This window comes from Melopsittacus undulatus, chromosome 12 (genome assembly GCF_012275295.1).
Source record: "Melopsittacus undulatus isolate bMelUnd1 chromosome 12, bMelUnd1.mat.Z, whole genome shotgun sequence".
Classification (NCBI taxonomy): Eukaryota; Metazoa; Chordata; class Aves; order Psittaciformes; family Psittaculidae; genus Melopsittacus; species Melopsittacus undulatus.
In genome coordinates this window covers 14,380,289-14,399,449 of record NC_047538.1, presented here as the reverse complement: position 1 = coordinate 14,399,449, position 19,161 = coordinate 14,380,289, and the positions used below count along the sequence as shown (strand labels likewise).

The window sequence follows — 19,161 nt, the reverse complement described above, 5'->3', positions numbered from 1 at the left end:
CACATGAGGAGGCCAGTGTGTTGTTGAGAAGGAATGGAATTACAGCTATTTATTTGTTTTCACTAGCTTCTAACCACCTAGCTGCTTCATGCATTGGTTGGGAGTTTTGGGGTTTTGCCAGATCCATTTTTTTCACTCAGAGCAACTCCATGACACCTGTTCTCATTTAGGAATGTGAACCGTGATGTGGTTTAAAATTACTTCAGGTAAATGCTAGGCAAGTGTAATGTGCCTAGTGGTCTTGTGTAATTAGAGAAAGGGAGGTTGTGCATAATATAGTTGGTGAACCAAAAGCACTCAAATGAAGTTGGACTTTGGAATGTTGGTTTACCCAGACTTGTGCTTGTGTAGCTGATCTGCAGTGTGTCTCCAGCTCACCTCAACATGAGCCCCCTTTCCTCTGTATCGCTCTGTTTTGGGAGCCCTTTCTTCTTCTCTTTTATTCAGTGGTGGACTTGTACATTACAGCTCTCTCCTCCACAGGACAAAGGTGTTCCAGACCGCTTGGAAGAAAAACTATATTCTTGCTCTCCAGAGCAGCAAACAGCCCTATTGAATCCAGCCCTGTGGAGTTATAAATTGAAGAGTGGGTTTGAATTAAGTGTTGTAATTTAGTCTTTTATTTCCCAGAGGGCTAGCTCTGGTTTTTGGAAGGGGAGGATAGTGTTGGGCAAGAAGGGGATGGAAGTGCTGGGATCAGCCAGGATAGGTAGCAGACGAAGTTGGAGAGCAGCTTGTGCATTTCTAGGCTGTACTGCCCTCTATTTCATGTGTCACTGTGTGTGCACCTACTGTTACTTGTACAGCTTATTCATTTTGGAAACCAGGAAATATTTTCTATAATGAGTTGGTGACATGCAGAAACTCTGGATTTGTTTTAGAAGCAATTGAGCCAGATTAGCTGCAGTGCCATGTTTTGTATGGTGATTTATGAAGTTACTTTGCACAGATTGATCATTTGTCATTGGTGATGAGGGTTTGCAGAAATTCTTCCATATTTTTGCTCTGAAGTTAAGAATTAAATCCTCTGTGGCTTGTGCTTTTGTTGCTACAGTTTGCTACAGGCCAAATGTTTCTGAGAAGTCAATAGGCTATTTGGAAAGTGTTGTTAATGGTGCACTCTTGGTACTCACTAATCCTACCTAGCTGTCTTATTTCTGAAGTGGACCCCTCAGTGGAGAGTTGGAGAGCCTTGCAATCATTCATATATTTACCTTCACAGTGCTCCGAGGGGGTAGGATTGTGCTAATCTTTTATTAATTGTATGTTTGTGAACTGATCTACATGTGACTTCTGTGATTCTTCTGAATCCTGACCTCTTGGACCAGTCTTCCTTTTTAAAGACATTTAACAATGCCAAGATTAGTTATTCTTTGATACATTTAAAATATTTTTTTTCCCTTTGCTTTGCTTCCCTATATTTCCTCATGGTTCATGGTTTATTTTTTCTTGCTTTTCTGAGCATTCTCCTGAGGTGAAGTATGGACACCACTATCCATATCCATTTAGAAACAAATCATCATTGACCTTTGTCTGGTGTTTTTCCATGAGCTATTCCAGAAAACAACTTTAAATTAATTACCTTCCCCTCCCCATCATTTTTAAGAGTGCTTTGGGGTGAAAAATACTTACGTTACTAGGCCAGAAATTTTGGAAGAAACACACATCTCTCGCAGCTAAACTACAGCCTGTCAGATGGCATTGGTTCACTTACTTTTATTGTCAGCTTTGTCAGGATGCTGCCCTAGCTTATGTTTATACTAAAATTGCATAAAATAAAGAAGAAAATCAGTTGGCTCATTCCCTTTTACTAAGAACAGCACTTTGGCTTCTCGGGCTTGCAGATAATTGTAAGCTTGCCAGAATATTTCGTGTAGCAGTGATATGACAGCCCTGACCAGCATGCCCACACAAGTCAGCCAGCTGGGCTCTGAAGTACCTGTTTCCAAGAAGTGGGATTGGTCAGAGTGTGTCTGGTTTGTTGAAATCTCAAATATGAGCAGATGATAGATCAGCATGCCTTTTGACAGGAATTTCAAGGAAATTGTGCTTTGTTGCATGGATATGTTGTATGTGGGCTGAGCTATTTTTGCACTGTAATGTGTCTGATGTAAATACCTATTTTTCCACTCTGGTTCAGTGACATTCTACTGCATGTGGGCAGGCCAGATTATTGTGGTTGTACTTCAGCCCCATTCAAGGCTCTTGGCCAAATATCTCTCTTCCCCTGTCTCAGAAGTAGCTGTGGTCTTTGTCCCCAGTTCCCCCTTTTCTGTGGGAATTTAATTCTTTCAGACAGTTGAAACTCAGTTCATCTCTGGTGTTTCCTTCTAAGGCTTTGGTCCAAAGTCAATTTAGTGACTGTTTCAAGTGCATCTTCTTTGAAATTCTCATAGCAAGGTCACCTATGTGAATTCTTTCCGCACTGCTGACAGCAAAATAAAATCCATGTGTCTGCTGATCCTGCATAACACAGAGAGGCAATCCCCCTGTTAAGGGCCACGTGCAGCTGAGCAGTAGTTGCATATGTATAGCTTGAAGGGCAAACAGGATTCAGTTGAGTTAATTTAATTTGGGCTTAATGTATGCCTAAGAGTCAGATTAGGAGACCTGAAGATGCGATGTGGTGGATGTATGAGACTAGGAGTCACGTTTCTGGACTGAAAGAGGCAGAGCACAATTTGTGTCATGCCCTGTCTCATGCAAGGTTAAGATCCAGAGCTACAGGCCAGAGAGAGTTTCTTCTTAAGTGTCATAAGGCACTGACATGGAAAATGAGGACTGACTTTGGAGTCAGAAGAATGAAAATTTCTGACTTCTCCCAGCAGAACATCTGCCTTCTTAGAAGAGACAGCTGTAGCCAAAGTCTTGCGTTGTAACAAGACAAATATTTGCTATTGTTCTCCCACACTCTTAATCCTGTGTTTACCAAATAAAAATGACTTGGGATGAGATTATGACTAATATTATCAACTAATTGTGGCAGTACAGGTGCCTCATGCAGTAAGCCTTTCTGAGCCATGCTTTGGAAGCACCCAGAGATGCACATCTTGTACCTGCAATGCCTGACAGCAGTGACAGAGCCTTCGTGGACACATCCTTCCTCCAGCATTGCTCACATAGCAATGTGGGCAGTGCCCTTTTATTTTAATCATTTGTTTGAAATCAGATTGGTAGGGTGATTCTTGCCTGAATATTTACAGGCACTTTCAGAACCAATAATTTCTTGCCCTCAAAAGGGCAATCAAGTCTTGTTATTTCAAAACTTTGGAAAGTAATTCTCAGATACATTCCTTAACTATATTAGCTACTTCCAATTCCAAATGCTAGTGGCTGTTATTCCTTCATTTCATTGTGAAATCATGGTTTCTTTTCAGTTTGATTAACTGATTTTTAGCCAGTCACATAGAACAGTTGCTGGTCTTGTGGTAAGAGAACCTTGCTGGCCAGGTTAATGGAGAGGATATGGAGAAGGTTACTTTTTTACCACAGGATTTATTAATCCCACTTTAAAAATGAGCAAACAACCTTACAACATTTATGTTTACATGCACTAAAAAAGCCTTTGGCTGTCTAAATAAGGGAAATCCTGCCTGAAAAGGATGCAGAAATTGGAGCAAAGGTGAAACTTCCTTAAACATAATAGTGTTTTTACTGTGTATGTATTTTGAAAGCACAGATACAGAAACAGAAAGCACTGACAAATGGTTCTTCACCCATAAAAGTGAACATAATGGGAAAGAGGGCTCAGGTATTTTTTTCTTCTTTTGCAATATTCCGAATAAAGAAACTGCAACATGTCAAAAGTATGGAAAATACTCATCAGTACTGTAGGAACAGGTGTTAAAGTACAGGTTAGGTTCCAGCCAAGGATTTATAGCTCACTACAAATTGCTCTCCACCTCTATCAAATAATCATTCTAAGGCCTATGAGTTTCATGAGTGGATTCCTGTAAGTGGGTTGCATGAGCTTCACACGCTGCTGAGTCAGAGGTGCCAAGATGAAGATCACAAACAAAACTCATCCAGTGCTGACTGGAGTGGAACAGGTCTCTGGCCTGAACAGGGGACAGAACAGGTTCAAGTTTCATGTGGCCAGTATTAGCTAAATCAAAAGTAACTACAGGTTTTAACTGCGTTCATATGGTCTGTGAGGTAATTTACTGCAGATTGCTCCCTTAATTGTGTTATTCCAGGTGTGTTTCTAGATACTGAGCAACAAATAATGGATGTCATCAGACAAGGATCTGTGGTTTGAAGGTGACTTATTTCATGCCAGCGTAGCAGTAGCTGCTGTTGGAATACATTGTCAGGAAAAAGTAATAGCTGTAGATAATGTTCAGTGTGATGCATTTTCAGAGTGCTTGTCTGGACCTTTCTGCAAAATGGCAGTAATGTTACCTTAAGATTTTGATGGTCTTCTAAAGATGGCACGCCTGCAGCAGGAGTCAGGTTTTCCTTGTAACTTGAGTTTTCTTCACTCTTGATGTTTCCAAAGAGATTGTGCTGACTGAGCATTTTCATTCTTTGTCTAGATACGCAATGCCTTATGTTATGTGCGTTGAGAGGAAAATGCTGTGCTAGGCTATCTCCACATTAGTTTTCCACACATAGATTGATGGGACTATCTAATTAAGAGCAAAATAGTTTGACCAACTGAGATATGTAGGAAAATTCAGGAGTGAGCCATATATCCCTCTTTTGTTTTTTTTTTCCTCAACATCAGAGTACAGCACCTGAAATCCAGGCAGTGTGCTACACTGTCAGCTGGGGAAGTGAATGATCATTTAGATGGATCTGTAACTTCAGGTCTCATTTGATTGTAGCATAACTGATGTATAAATGAGAATTTTAATTCTTCTCTAGAGAAGACTTTTCACATGCGTGTCAGAAGTTGGCACATCTTCAGCTTTGAAACTCAAAGTATATTTCCTAATTTGTCTGATGCAACACAAGTCAACCCTTCGGGTATTGCATAGTTTTAAATGTCAATTGCTCCCCTTTTTTTCCTTTTATTAAACTTACCATATTTTTTTTCTTGTGCATTTGAAGTGAAGGGAGGTTATTTCTTGTTTATTTGTAAGAGAAGTTTAAGTGGGGGGTGGAAATACAGTTTTGTGCTGGGTGAGTAATAGCTTATTACAGAGCAGAGAACAAAGCTTACAGAAATAAAACCAAGGGAAGCTTTGTTGTTGAAAAATGATTCAGACAAATCCAGCTTAGTTGGTTTTCATGTGTTGCAAAAAGCAGGATGCAATGATCAGGAACAGAAAGCTGAAAGACTCACTGAGGTGTTCAGCTGTCTCACAGTCTGCTTTGCACACTACATGCTCTGTCTTGAACTAGTGTTTGCTTCCTTCCTGCTATGACTGCCGAGAGGTTCTTCTGATGGTTTTAATCTGATAGATATCTTCTGTAAATTTTTGGTTTGACCAGCTTAGTCTCATTTGTGTTTGTGCCAGAATTGTGCTTATATCTGCTAGTGTTTACAGCTGTGTGTTTGGTACAGAGGAATGTAATGCTTTCTTGACGTTTTCTTGCTGAGACTTGTATTTTCCTGTCAGATGTTCTTCTTGCCTTTAAGTTCTTTATGCCCTAAATGGTCACAGTTGTCCCTCTCCACATCTGTTTAATTTTAACTTGTCTTCTTTGAACAGACTCAATCATACATAGTAAATACTGGTTGAGTTCCTGGTACAGTGATGGGAATATTTTCTAATCTCTTCCTGAAATACTTTGGTATTACTTTAATATGCTACATATGCTAATGTAAGACAGAAAACAGTTTCAGTGTCTGTGTTGATACATGAAGGCTGCTTTCAGAATATAGTAATTTGTTGCATTTTCTCTTAATAGCTTGGGTCTTTTCAGAACTAGGTACTTATAAAGAAGAATTAGCCAGGATGAACAGTGGTTCTTCCTTTTCTCTTTTTCTTTGTTGCCAAAGGTTGCTGCCTGTGTTCCTGTGGCCTGTAGCAGTCTTTCAGGCACGGGTGGTTACAGCCATCATTATTAAGCATCTCTCTCCAGGTGCATTTTTGTTTGGGGGCAGCTGCTGAAATGTCTAGAATCCACTTTGAACGAGATGAACTTTTCAATATGCAGCAACTGAACCATGTTATCTTACCTCATTTGCCTCAGAAATTACTAGCTTTTAGTCAACAATCTAAATGAGTTAATATTTGACTAGTGACCATAAATTTTCAAGGTTCCTGGGTAGAAATATGTGAGGACATGATTCATGCCCAAAGGAATGACCAGAAAGTTATGTGTCATAACTGGAAAGGGTCATAAAACCTAAGGGGGGGTCATGGGGATGGAGGTCCTGGTGAGGCTGATGACTTGGAAGATGACTCCTTTTTCTGTTGGGTTTTCTGAAACTTTCCCACTCTCCTTTGTTACTGACAAACAGATGGATAGACCCCAAAATTGTACCTGTATGTTTTACAGTAGTACACTCAGGACCACTAGGAGTTAGCCTTTATCTGAGCTAGAAGGGGAATTTGTTTTTCAGTTCCCTCTATTTTTGGGAAGCAGAGTGAAGAAGATATTTGCTTCTACTTACTGTTCAGGTGCTTTATCAAAAGGAGATGTCATGACTCACTGGCCAAGCTGCTGTGCCTCCTTTACACCTTGATGGTAGGGATTGTCTTGGTGATGGGCAATGTTTTATCCAGTAAGCCAGCTCTGGATGCAGGCAGATAAATATGTCTAGCATTATTCCTAATGCATTATTTCTCTTACAGCAAGAAAGTATTTACATGTAGGTTTTACAGACCAAACAGATGGTCTCTTTTTTTTCCTTTTCTGTGTGGAAGTGTGCATGTTGGATGAGGTTTTGTGATTGTGACACTTAAAAAACTAGCAGCTGTGAAACGTTCTAACCCTAAATAAGATCCAGCATGAGGTTTCCCACTGATTCTTACTTGCCTGTTTTTCACTAGAATTGGAGACCAGCTTTTGATGCTTCTACAAAGCTTTATTTTCCATGAATAATGTTGTATTTGGCTGTGGGTCTCTGGATTGATAGACTTCTGACTGCATTAAGGGTGGAGGTTTAATCTTGCACATGAAACTACACATCTTTTTCTCATGGTAATTTGTTAATTTGCTCTTTGGTAGAGCAACATTATTGCTAGTATCTGTGAGCCATGTGTGTTATCAAGCATATCTTTATGATTCTCTGGACAAGGCTTTGGTGACCATATGGTGTCAGTTTAATTAAAATTTAAATATGGAAATACAGTGGTCTGGAAGTGGGTAATGAAGGATCTTTTGTGTCCATTTCCATACCAGTTCAGTAATAGATGAAAGCTGCAGCTGAACAGCAGCTTCATCCAAGAATGTGAATTGAGGACATCGTTTTAGCATTTGGTAGGCAGTTGTCCACTTGAGAAATATCTGGCATTTTTTGCTGTTGAACTGAATGTAGAAATGATACCTTGAATCGTGAGGCTATTTTGGCCTCGTGGATGCTGACCTCAAATTTTTCATCAAGTATTAAACTGTATGAAGCTGGCTTATCTTGTTAAAACCCCACTGCTGTTTCCAGTCCCATTGCCATAATGTGTAGGCTTGCTGAGGATTTCCAGTGCCTTTTATCATCATTAAATCCATTTACAAAATCTGGAATAGGTAACATTATACATGGAGTTATTCTAATACCATTCATTCAGCTCTTATCCCCATACCATATTTCTTGAAGGTTTTATAGCAGAGAAAATTGTCAGAGGGCTTCTTAAAACGTTAAGTTGTGCAAGGAGTAACAGGTTTAACTTTTAAAGGAGCCAAAGAATTTAATACAAAATTAGTTTGCTGCTCTTAAGTTAAATTTAGTACTTGGTAAGCAACATTGTGTTTTAATATTAATATTTGGTTTGGCTTTCCCTACTATTTGAGGTAACTGTTTTGCTTGTTTTGGTGAGTGAGAACCTACCAAATGGCCAAGCCAGCACTGGATGATTTGGTCCTCGTGTTGTCAACCATTTCAGACATGACATGACACATTATTTTTCCCTCATGATAGCTTCAGTGGGTTATTGTGTGTTTCTGCCAGAGGCCATTCAGGAGGGTGTCTGATCCCCAAGTGTTGAACATGTTAACACTGACTCAGTTACAGTTGATAGAGTGTGAAAGTCTGCATTTACTAAATACAGCTCTTGCTGCACGTTACCAGCTCTACCCATGTGCAGACAGAGAATCAAATGAGCCCATTTTGATTGCTTTTCAGGCTGGTGCATATCCAACAGGGTCAGAGCCTCATTAACAAGAAGAACGTGCAGCCACAGACCAAAGAAATTCAAAGAGTGTAACTAATTGATGTGCGGGGATTGTAGGTCATATCGTCATGAGACACACAGTGATGATGCAGAATGATTTAATTCGGAACAATCGGCATGCTTCACCCACAAGCTGCCACAGTGCCCCACTAACCTACACGCTGCAGTAACCTCTACTTTGGGTATCAATACAGGACGCTGCCCTTTGGGATCCCGCAGGAGCGAGTGCTGTCAGCTGACAGATGAGAGCACAAGGCTGTGGGGCTTCGCGCTGCTGCGAGAAAGTAGGTCATGGCCAAAAGTAGCCTTGGCTGCCTTTGTGGAAGTGTGCCTGTGAGAGAGGAGTCAGCTGAGAAAAGAGCTTGCATGGGTTTTGCGTTTGTTTTTTTAGCCTTTCCTTGCTGTGGAGCAGCTGGCACTACGTGCTGTGAGATGCACGTAGTATTCTTTCCAGTATTCTTGCATAAAATATTTTTAGAAGTGAATATGCAGCTCTTATTTCTGCTTAAGGGAAGTGGCAGATGCTTGTGGCCTTTCGATTTCGTTAAGAATTTAGAATTTTAATTAGATCAAGTGTTTTTAATTAACATTTTTTTTGCCCTTGCTTTCTTCACAGAAGATTGCCTTAAACTGGATGGTAGGTGTATGTTGGGGAAACACAGGTTGGAAATGATTTTTGAACTTGAGCTGTGTATGCAGTATTTGAGCTCTCATGCTTTATTAATAATAGGACAGACATGAAAACAACTGCTTTAACTCATCTTAGGACTCATTTGCTCCTGCTGTCTCCTCCTGTGAAGACCAGTGCCTGTTTGTGGCATAATGGTCATTTCCATGGCAACAAACTGTGTGATGGTGCTGGAAAGCTTTGACTTTTAATGGAAAAAAAAATAAAAGCAGATTCACCCACACACAAAATATCCCTATTTTCATGTGAAATTCATAATTTGAGAGGAAAAAGAAAAAGAGAGAGGTTTTCTACATCGTATTCTTTCATAGTTTCCTGTGTAATCTGTATGTCGCAGCATGCAGGTTGGACTTCCTTCTTTGTCACTGTTCTATGTGCAGTTGCCTGACCGTGCATCCTGGTCTTGGGCACAGCTGCCTTTGTAGGCCATAGCAATCATCTGTAGCAGATCATCACCTAGTTTTGCTGTTCTGGTTCTCCAAAGATTTCCTTTGACAAAACACTAAGTCCCCCTTTTGTCTTGCCATGCATCAAGACTTGTCAATCAATTTCTCAAAATACTCTTGAGGTGTTGCCCTAATTACGTTTCCCCCAATATTTTCTTATATACAACTTGCTCTGTTTCCATCTCTTTTCATAAATACATTGCACAAACAACTTCCTTTATCAGTAGCTGTAAATTCCGTCATGATTTGGTACAGGAGTGCTTGGGCACGAAGCTGTTGCCAGCTGCGCCAAAATGCAGAGCTGCTCCAAAGGGCATGAACTGACACACCAAAGTCACTTCTTGTATACAAACTTGATAGGAGGCCAGTCTGTGGCAATGAAAGTTTATAATGCTCATATACAGCACTTCTTTAAGGATGAAAACTCTACTGAAGACTCCAAGCTTTGTGTGTATTTCAACTCCTATATGAAAATCACTATTTCTTCGTTTTACTATTGATACATATGACTGTATAAATGCTGGTCTCATTTTGGAGCAGATGCCAGCACAAGCAGCTGATTCACCATGAGTAACTGGTGCTGAAAACTAACCTTTTTCCATATTATGGATAGATGTGACCTGAAATACCATACTATTTCCCTGGGTACAGAGTGCGAGTCTGAGGACTTGGCAGCACTTCTAACAGTACATCTTATGTTGACAGATGAAAGAATGTACTACAGCTTTTGCTGCCTTTAAAGTCTGTACAGCAGTTTAGTCTGTCTTTTCCACTAAATTTCTGTCAAGGTATAAATGTGAATCTTCGATCGTGCTAAACCATTTCTTAGGGAATTGTTTCCATTTTTGTTTAAAGATGATTGCTTACATGTTTTGGGGATAAGTCTGCCAGGAGGATAATTTAAAGGCCTTCCCTCAAATTATCAATGTTGCCAGTGGTTTTATTTCTAAAGAAGCTTTTTCTGGAACGTAATTTTTCGGCTGTTGCACAACATGTGCCCAGATGGATGCTGCTTTGTATTAATAGTTGTTTAGGTTGAATAGATCTGTCCAGAATCATATGTTCATTTTGGCAACTCTGCTGTTTCTCTACTACTACTATGATAATTTTGTTCCTTTAGGAAGATAAATAAATGAATAAAGCTCTGCATTCATGTAAGTCGTTGCAGAAGCTGCTGTTGCATTTGCTGTCTTTGTACCCCAGCAGTGTGCAGATGTTGGGGTTTGGGGATTGTTTTTTGAGAATCCATGTAAGGAAAAACAGCAGCCTTGATCTTCCATTGCCTTATTAAATATAACCTAAACTGGCTTCTTTTTTTCCCTTCCCATCTTATTCCTATTAGCCCTCATTGCTGCTCTTGCTAATATATTAGAGAGAGCGTTACCTTTGTGGCCACGAATTAGCCTGCCAGTTGGCTGAAAGCAGTTTGATAACTGTCTTCCTATGAATGACTGTGTCCAGCTGTCATTATGTGTACTCTCTAAACGAAGAACATGAATTTTGATTAGGCAGAAAGAGCCCACTGACTTAGTTTCATATGATTTTGTTATCACTTTTTGCCATAATAATTGAACTGGCAGTGTTGGCACCATGGCTGCCAGATCTTCACTCGTAGCTGTTTATAAAGAGCTGTCTGGGTTATAAAAACCTCCTTGATCTGTTAGGTGAATGTTTTGAGAACAGAACCAGTTGTTTCTTTTAAAAGGCCTGTGCTGTGTGTGCTTTTAACAATCAATTTGGCAGTGAAACTGTTGCTGACAGCTGATACAATCAAAGCATTTGTTGGGGTTTCTTTATATATCTGAGATCCTGACTCAGCCTTGCAGCTTACTGGGCTGGACTTTGTCTCTGGGTGCCCCAGTCAAGTGCTGCCTGACCATCCTGGTGGGCTGTGCTGGTGGAGTGACCCCAGTCATGGTATACCCCTTCATACCAGCGAGGTGCCAAAATCCCACACCAACCCTATGAAAGCACTGGCATACGTGGGCTTGCCTGTCGTGTTACTGAAGGCTCACCATTGGTTTGGGTGTGCTTGCAGCTTTAATGTCTTGGGGAAGGCTGTGGGGAGGGAACTTGATCATCCAAAATTGTTTGCCAGCCTGATAGCTCTTCCCTTCCTATGTCAGCACTTCCAGAGAGAGGGCACCAGGAAGATGCCATAGACGTTCTGAGGAAGCCTGAGAGAGCAGGAGCCAATTTAGTTTGCAGCATTCTCTCTGGAGTTGGAGAATATTACCCCAACCTCAGTTGCCATCTCAGTTCCCCCTTCTGTGGAATTGCTACCTGGGGATTAAGTGGTCAAAGACCCCTCCTGAGACTCCCTTCATGATCCCAAGCACCTTTCGAGAGAATATGTGCCTCCGTTTCTTTTCATTATTGCTGTTTATTCCATGGGCTCTGCTACACTTTTACAGAAGTAAAAGAAAAATTACAGTCATTTCAGAAAAGATAGTGAGATTGATTACCAAAATGGTTTGCTGGTTTTATGACTCTTATCAGAGGTCCCTTCTGAATTGTCACTTCTCAGCAGCAGCAGTGATCTTTCCCTGTTAGCTTTTCATGTGAACTCTCCTTTCAGTTTGTGCTAAGACAGCTCTGCGACATCTTGAGCTGGTTCACTCTGTTGGCAATGTACTGTGTCAAACTACAATGCTGTAAATAAATGTATCCCAGCTCTCAGGCTCTGTGAGCCTTGTTTTTGTGGACTGCCTGTGCCTTAAACTCCCAGGTTTCTGATGCTTCTGATAACTTGCAATATCTTATTAATAAAGTATGTATCAATAAAACCCTAACACTGGTGTTGTAGTTTCCTGATTTCCATGGCTAGATTTGGTTGTGATTTTTTTTTTAATGCTGCCTTTTTTTTTTCTTTTCTTTTTAGAAACTAGATGCCAAATCACTGATAAAGCTGAATTTTGCTAAAAACAGTGAAGGTAAGTGCAGTCGTTCTCTGTGGGGTTTTCTTTTTGTTTGCTTGTTTGTTTTTCTCTTCTTAATGAGCACTTCAGTAAATCCTGGACTGTCTTACTCATGGTAAAGTTACCTCTTTGTGTTCTCTGTCAAGTTCTTATCTGATTTTTTTTTTAAATGACTGATTCTTGTGAGTGATATATTTACCTTGAAAGTTCCATTTCTGTTTTTCCTTGCATTGGGGAGCTGTAAAGTGTTCATCATTTTCACTTTGCTATAGCTGCTACTGCAGTAAAGTACTGTTCACTTTAAGGAAAAGTTTCAGAAAAGTCTAGATTTCTATAATACGGTACCATTTTTTTTCTACCTTACCTATGGCAATATTTGCTGTTCGCTTGCTTTTGAGCAACTTTTTGCTTATAAAAAGAATTAGACTTAAATGAACACGTGGGTTTTTAGGAATTGTAGCACAAAAGACAGCAACCTCGAGTTTTATTTCTGCATGGTTAAAGATACAGAATCTGCCATCTGAGAGAGGATGCTAGGAATAAAAAAGAGTGGAGGTGAGTTAATCTTTTACAAGGCAGATAATGGTTTCTTTGAAATGAGAGTTGCAATGTCTTGGTGAGCATAAAAATCTGGAGTGTCTGTCTTCTTATCATGCCAAAGGACTACAAGGTCTTTCCTCTAGCTGATGGTTTTCTTCTGTGTTTTGTATTCCATCTGTCTCAAGAAAATTATTGATAGTCACTGTGGCCAGAGTCTTTGAAGATATTGTGATACTGTGCTTTCCTTAAAGAAGTCCAGTTCCTATGGAGTGGAATGATGCTGGCCACACAGTTTCAGGAGCTTTTTCCTTAAAACGGTTCATGCTGTGTCATTAATTGATCAAGGGAAGATTCAACAAAACAGGAAGAGTAAAATGTTGCATTTCCATCCACTGTTAATTTTTTCTTTAAATCTTAACATGCAGAATGGTTACTACATATGTAGGATCATCTCTGCTCACACCTGTATGATAAAAAAGGTCTTCAGATATTGTAGTTTCTTCCATTTAATGAGCCCCTCCTTAGCTGAGCGTCTTCTATCCAGAACAAGTGTGTGCCTTCAGCAGCCCTGCTTTTGCTAGAACTGAAAGCATGGTGATTTGCTCTCTTTCATGCAGCTGGGGTGAGGCCTTGCATTTTACCAGCATGTTTCTGTACCACCAGTTGGGCCATATGCCAGTGCCACTTCCAAAAATGCCTTCCTTAACTTCCTCTTGAATTTAAGTCCCTTGTGTCAATGGTTTTCCTTCAGCTCTGATGACACTAACAGAAAGTCTTCAACTTTTACTTGCATCCGTGTGCTGGAGGTCAGAGTGCCTCCTCTTGCTGATCAGTTAATGGTAAATACTCTGTAGGTGCTTGCCCCTCCTGCCTGCAGGTGTTCTGAGCAGCCTCTGTTCTGGTCTCCCTGCTGGTTTTGATTTTCAGATGGTAATTAAGAAAAAAGAACCAAATAGACCCAGCATATTGCAAAAGTCTCACCCAAACCCCTGGGTCTAGCAAACTGATCAAGTATTAATAACCTTCTTCTAATTGCTTTCTGCTGAGATGATCCAGACATTTTTCTTTCTCCTCGTACATTGCCTTCCATCAGTTTGCTTGTTGTTGACATGCTTAATATTTATGCTGACCCTCCTGGGAAAATTCACAGCTTGATTAGAGCAGAAGCTGGGTTCCTTATTGAATAACGTGTTCAGATTTAATGGCATTCTGCTTGCCACATTTGAATACAAAATACTCTCCTCTCCTAAAAGCACAACAGCTGCTGCGAACTTTTTTGTAGGATATAAGCTAAACTTTTATTCCTGGAAACAACACTGAAAAGAGAGCGCTGGGCACATTACAAGATACCGGCTATCAACAGAGCTTTGATTACAACAATAGCTATTATACTGTGGTACTTCATAGATATCAAGCCAGTTGGACAAAGTTCTGTACTGGGAGAATTGAAGGCAGTAGAGTTCAAAACTGCATTTTTATTCCTTGCTTTGTAATTCCCTTAATGTTACTTTTTCTATTTAGCATCGAAAAATCAAAGCGTGGTTAAAACACCATTGAATGCATACTGAGTTACACTTTTATTAAAACTGAATGTAAATACCCTTCACAGAGATAACAGAAATTGACTATTTCAAAACAGCTGCAGGGACTTCGTGTAAAATTTAGACTTTTTTCCCCTCCTTCAGGTAAATATCACTGTCCAGTGCTGTTTACTGTATTCACCAATAACTCTCATATTGTGGCCATCAAGACAACTGGAAATGTGTTTGCCTATGAGGTAGGTTCTCTAGTGCATTTCATTATTAACATTTTAGACTTGATGCATTTCATTCAAGATTACAAAACGCTTTAAAAAGATGGGTAAGTTTCTTTTACAGCTAGGAAGGTTAAAGTACAAGGAGGTGAACTGACTTCACAAATTCTTGTCCAGCTTCAGTATATGAAGAAGCCTACAGTATGATTTGACATTTTTAAACCCTTTTCCTAAGTTAATCTGCATGCATGGAATCCTTAAACCAAAATGAGTGCTTTTATATGCTCCTCAGTTGAATTAATAGACAGATTTTCTGCTGTCTTCTTTCTGGTACAGCATCATCACCAAAAAAATTGCTTCATTTCTGTCCGTATCAATGAATAAAAAATAATATTTTAACTGGAGCTGGGGAAAGTGCAGAGAGAATGCCTTAATGGACAGTTTAACTGCATTTTTATTTGTGTTTTGTGAACACTTGTGCAAACCCAAGTAGAATTCTAGTTGTGACTTATTTGCATAAGCCTTACTGTAAAAGCAAGGTTTAGTTCTTTTCAGCAGCAAATAAGTGCTTCAGTTAATGGATACATATCCAGTGCTGTAAGACATCTGAACACTGAAATATCTGCTTTTTGAAATCTGTTGAGAAATTCCAGTAGGACTTGCAGGTACTGAGAGAGGAGCAAGCTGAAACCATTGCAATCAAGGAAAATACTGGATTCATCATGGTTTTGAAAATGTGCTCTGCTTGTAGTTGAACTGTCTTTATTCCAGCTGTGAGAGCAGTCAAGATTAGGTTAAAATAGAAAGTAATTTCTGTTCCTTCTGGGAGCATGATGCTTTGATTGCTGTGGTTAAAAGGCAAAAATGAATTTAAGAGAAATCTTTGTTAAATCCTTGTTGATATTGTAAAATTATTGTTCAGTTTGGTATGATTTATAATACCAGGATTCCCAAACAAGCTGTGCCAAGAGGTCTGTTTCTCATGTAGTGTAACATTTATTGGTTTGTTATAAGCATAAAATTAGTTTATGGACTTTTGGAGAAACTAGAAAAATATTATCACTTTCATGTGAGGAGAATAGAGGACATTCGGGTGAATAACATTCAGGCTTTTTGCAGGCAGACAGTCATAGTCCTCTCAGTGTAAGATGCATTTGTTCATAACAAAAAAGCATTTGTTCCAGTTGGTTTGTCACTATGAAATAACATGCCTCTGCTTTGTTGAGCATCATTTAATTTTCTCAGGTGAACAGAAGCATTGCTGCAGGCTGGATGCAGCAGTAAGGGTGGATAGAGTGTGAGGGACTAATTCTGGCCTGGCATATGCATGTCTCCCCAAGGGGGGCTGACAGAGGAGGAGATACAGACCCCTTGTTAGAGCTGCCTGTCTTGTACCATCTGTAAACACTTAACTCAGAAAACTGCAAGCAAGACTTATTTTGGCAGTACTTTTGTGATGAATTTGGTTGCAGTGATATGCATAACTGCAGAATGTTAAAGGCTGCAAAGTTCTTTTTGAAAAGAAGTAAAACCCAAAGAACAAACCACATGGAACTGTTGAGTTTTGTAGGGGTGAAAACCAAAAGCTTTTCATCTCTTAAAAATACAGTGAAAATATTGCAGCTGTCTGTTGAAAACAAAGGGTTAAATTATATTCTTTATTATTTTTACTTTAAGGTTTATTGATATCACCTATTCACTTGTAATATTTATGTATTAGAATCCAATTTTTAATATCTGTGTCTTGCCTGGCTGTTAGGCAGTTGAGCAGCTGAACATAAAACCAAAGAGCTACAAGGATCTTTTGACAGATGAGCCCTTCACTAGGCAAGACATTGTGACACTGCAGGTAAACTTTTCTCTCTGTTACTTGTCTTACTCTACAGCTTTTTTGCAGGGGATGGAATGTTGCTATGTATACTGTTATGCAGGAATCTGGAATAATGGAACTGGTAAACATCATCTCTGTATGTGACTGGAAGATGGTAGAATGGGAACGACTGTATTTTCTTTGTTAGCCAGATGAGCCACAAAGATGCCATATAAATTAGAGCATGACAAATCAGCAGAGTGACTGTTGTATACAGCGTTCAAATTGTAAATTGCTAAAAATTGTAAATTGGAGGAGAAAAAATAATGCCCAGAACACATCAAGGATGCCATGTAAAAATATGTTTGCAGTTGCAGTTATTTCACTGTATCTGACTGAATATAAGATCTTGTGCATAATTGTAAGTTTTAGATATGAAACTACACATAAGATCTTGGGGGGTTTTTCCTATTAGTCTTACCTGAAAATTTCCTGTGATTCTGGGTTTATTGTGAGACTGAACAGAAATGCATTGTGAAAGGACTCTGTAGAGGAAAGATAAAGATATTTCCAGAATCATCTTCAGCTTGAGACAGCTAACAGTGTCTTGTCTATGCTATCAAAACATGTTTTAGAATGTAAAGTATATAAGCTTTTAGGAAGTTCACGTCATATTAGGACTGGAACTGATTGTCCATCGTACTCTTTTGAAGATGTCTAAGGGAGTCAAAGCTTCAGAACAGTATTTTTTTTTATAGAATGTTTCTCTAAATGTAGAGTAAAATCAGTGGCAAACCAAAGGATTTTCTTTAAAATGCTTGCTTAGAATGGTTTTCTTCTGAATAGACACTAATGTTGGTCTTTTAATGATTTATCAGAATTAAAACCTAAATTAAAAATGCATTGTAAATTCAAGAGTGTAAAAGATATTTATTTACAGATGAATTTTAGTACCAAAATATCAAAAACTTTTGCTTAAAAGGAGGCATTTTTAAGCTTGCATGATTTAAAAATAGAGGAAAAAAGATGCAAGGATCATTATTATTGGAGTCAGGAGTTACTACGCATCTCATGAACACTTCATTGCTGCTAACCAAGACTAATTCAGTCTAATTTGAACAGAAAAATGTTTTCCATTTATGTCTAAAATAAAATGTCTCCTTCCTTCCCTACTCCCCAGTGCTAAATAGCATGTTTATAAATATTTTTCCTTTATCCCCTTGGGCTTGTGGCTGTTCAAGCTCATGTGACAAAATAAAATGTTTTTAATCCAATGGAAGCAAAAATCATCACTTTTTCAGATTGAAAGCTCCCAACAGAATGTTATTTGAATGTAACAGCATGGTTGCTGATGTATTTGGAACAGTAAAAAAAAAACATGAGTGACTAAAAAATGTTTCTGTGCATCAATATGGAAACCCAAATTATTTTGAACAAATAATTGAAATGTGCCGTCATTTAAAAATATTTTGGTATGTTTTGTAGTTTTGGAGTTTAATGTATGTGTAAAGAGTGTGCTCCTGTTACACACCCAGCTTTGCTTTTTTCATAAAAGCAAACAGATGCTACAGTTTCTTAAATCTCAGAATGCAATAGCTGGTAATTTACATGTTCCCGATCTGGATTTTTATCAGTGTTTTTCATCTTCATTCTGTTCTTGATGTGTTGGGTTTCTGTCTTGCTTGAAGGAGTATGTCCATTAATAGAAATAAGTAGTAACGATGGTTGTCCAGTTACTGGTACAGTCATCCTGCCAGCTGCATAGAGGTCACAGCCATACGTTACTTGTACCTCTCTTACATCCTTTTAGGATGACATTTGTAATGCATGAGTAGATTTGTTCTTCTTAAGTAAACAGGTTATTATGGTGTTAGCTTCTGTAGTGTACAATCTTGTAGTATACTCTTCTCAAATAGGTTTAGAAATAGCAAAGATATCCCCATCTTGGCATTGGCCTAGAAGAGATTTAGAACATTGGAATGCTGTTAACCAGCTAAAGTTTGACCCTTTACCCAATTAGTTTGTAAATATTTCTTTCAAAGAAAGACTTTCAACAAACAGGCTAAAAATGGCTTTGGGGTGTTGTCTGAGAAGTAAAAACCATTTAATTCACTGCATAACACCCGCTGCAAACTTGCAAGTATACTTTGATTTTTCCTGATTCAAATGCTGCCCTACCCTGACTTGCTTTGTTGAGGCCAGAATGCAACCTAAAGTGGTAGGACTTGGCTGGGTATTAAAATTGTTTATGTATATGTGGTATAGGAATCTGTTGTTATTTTCTCATGCTATTTTCTTCTGCAAATTGTTGAAAGACAGACCAGTGTCTCCTCTACAAGCTGTGTTGTTGATAACACTGTAGGCAGTGTGGTGGCTTCACACTGCCAAGCTCTACCACCTGTGGCTTTGTTTCTTAGCCAGAGTTCATGACTGCAATCTGTTGTGTTTCAATTTGTGGCTCCAGAGTCCTACCCTAAATCCTGCTCCTTTTAAAAACCTTTCAGTGCTGTGTTGAAATTTATCACATTGTTTTTTCCCATTCTCACCCGTAAATTGAGTACTGTGGTGTCTGAGAAAGCTGGAATTGATAGTGAGTTGGTAACAGTGACCCTGCTGTTTGGCAAAAAGGTAGATATAAATGAAGTTGCTGTAAAAAACATTTTTTGCTTTGCAGATAACAGCTAAAAGGACTGTCTGTAATAGCTGTGTTTGTCAATACAAAATAGC

The 19,161-nt window shown here is 39.0% G+C and overlaps 1 protein-coding gene across 1 annotated transcript in view; it reads left to right on the top strand.

Moving 5' to 3' along the window:
- PPIL2 (peptidylprolyl isomerase like 2) overlaps window positions 1-19,161 on the top strand; it is a 71,681-nt gene that overhangs the window by 3,569 nt on the left and 48,951 nt on the right. The window contains exons 6-8 of the mRNA XM_005147749.3: window positions 12,295-12,346; window positions 14,557-14,648; window positions 16,384-16,473. Coding sequence (XP_005147806.1) covers window positions 12,295-12,346; window positions 14,557-14,648; window positions 16,384-16,473 — 234 coding nt within the window. The remainder of the gene's footprint in view (window positions 1-12,294; window positions 12,347-14,556; window positions 14,649-16,383; window positions 16,474-19,161) is intronic.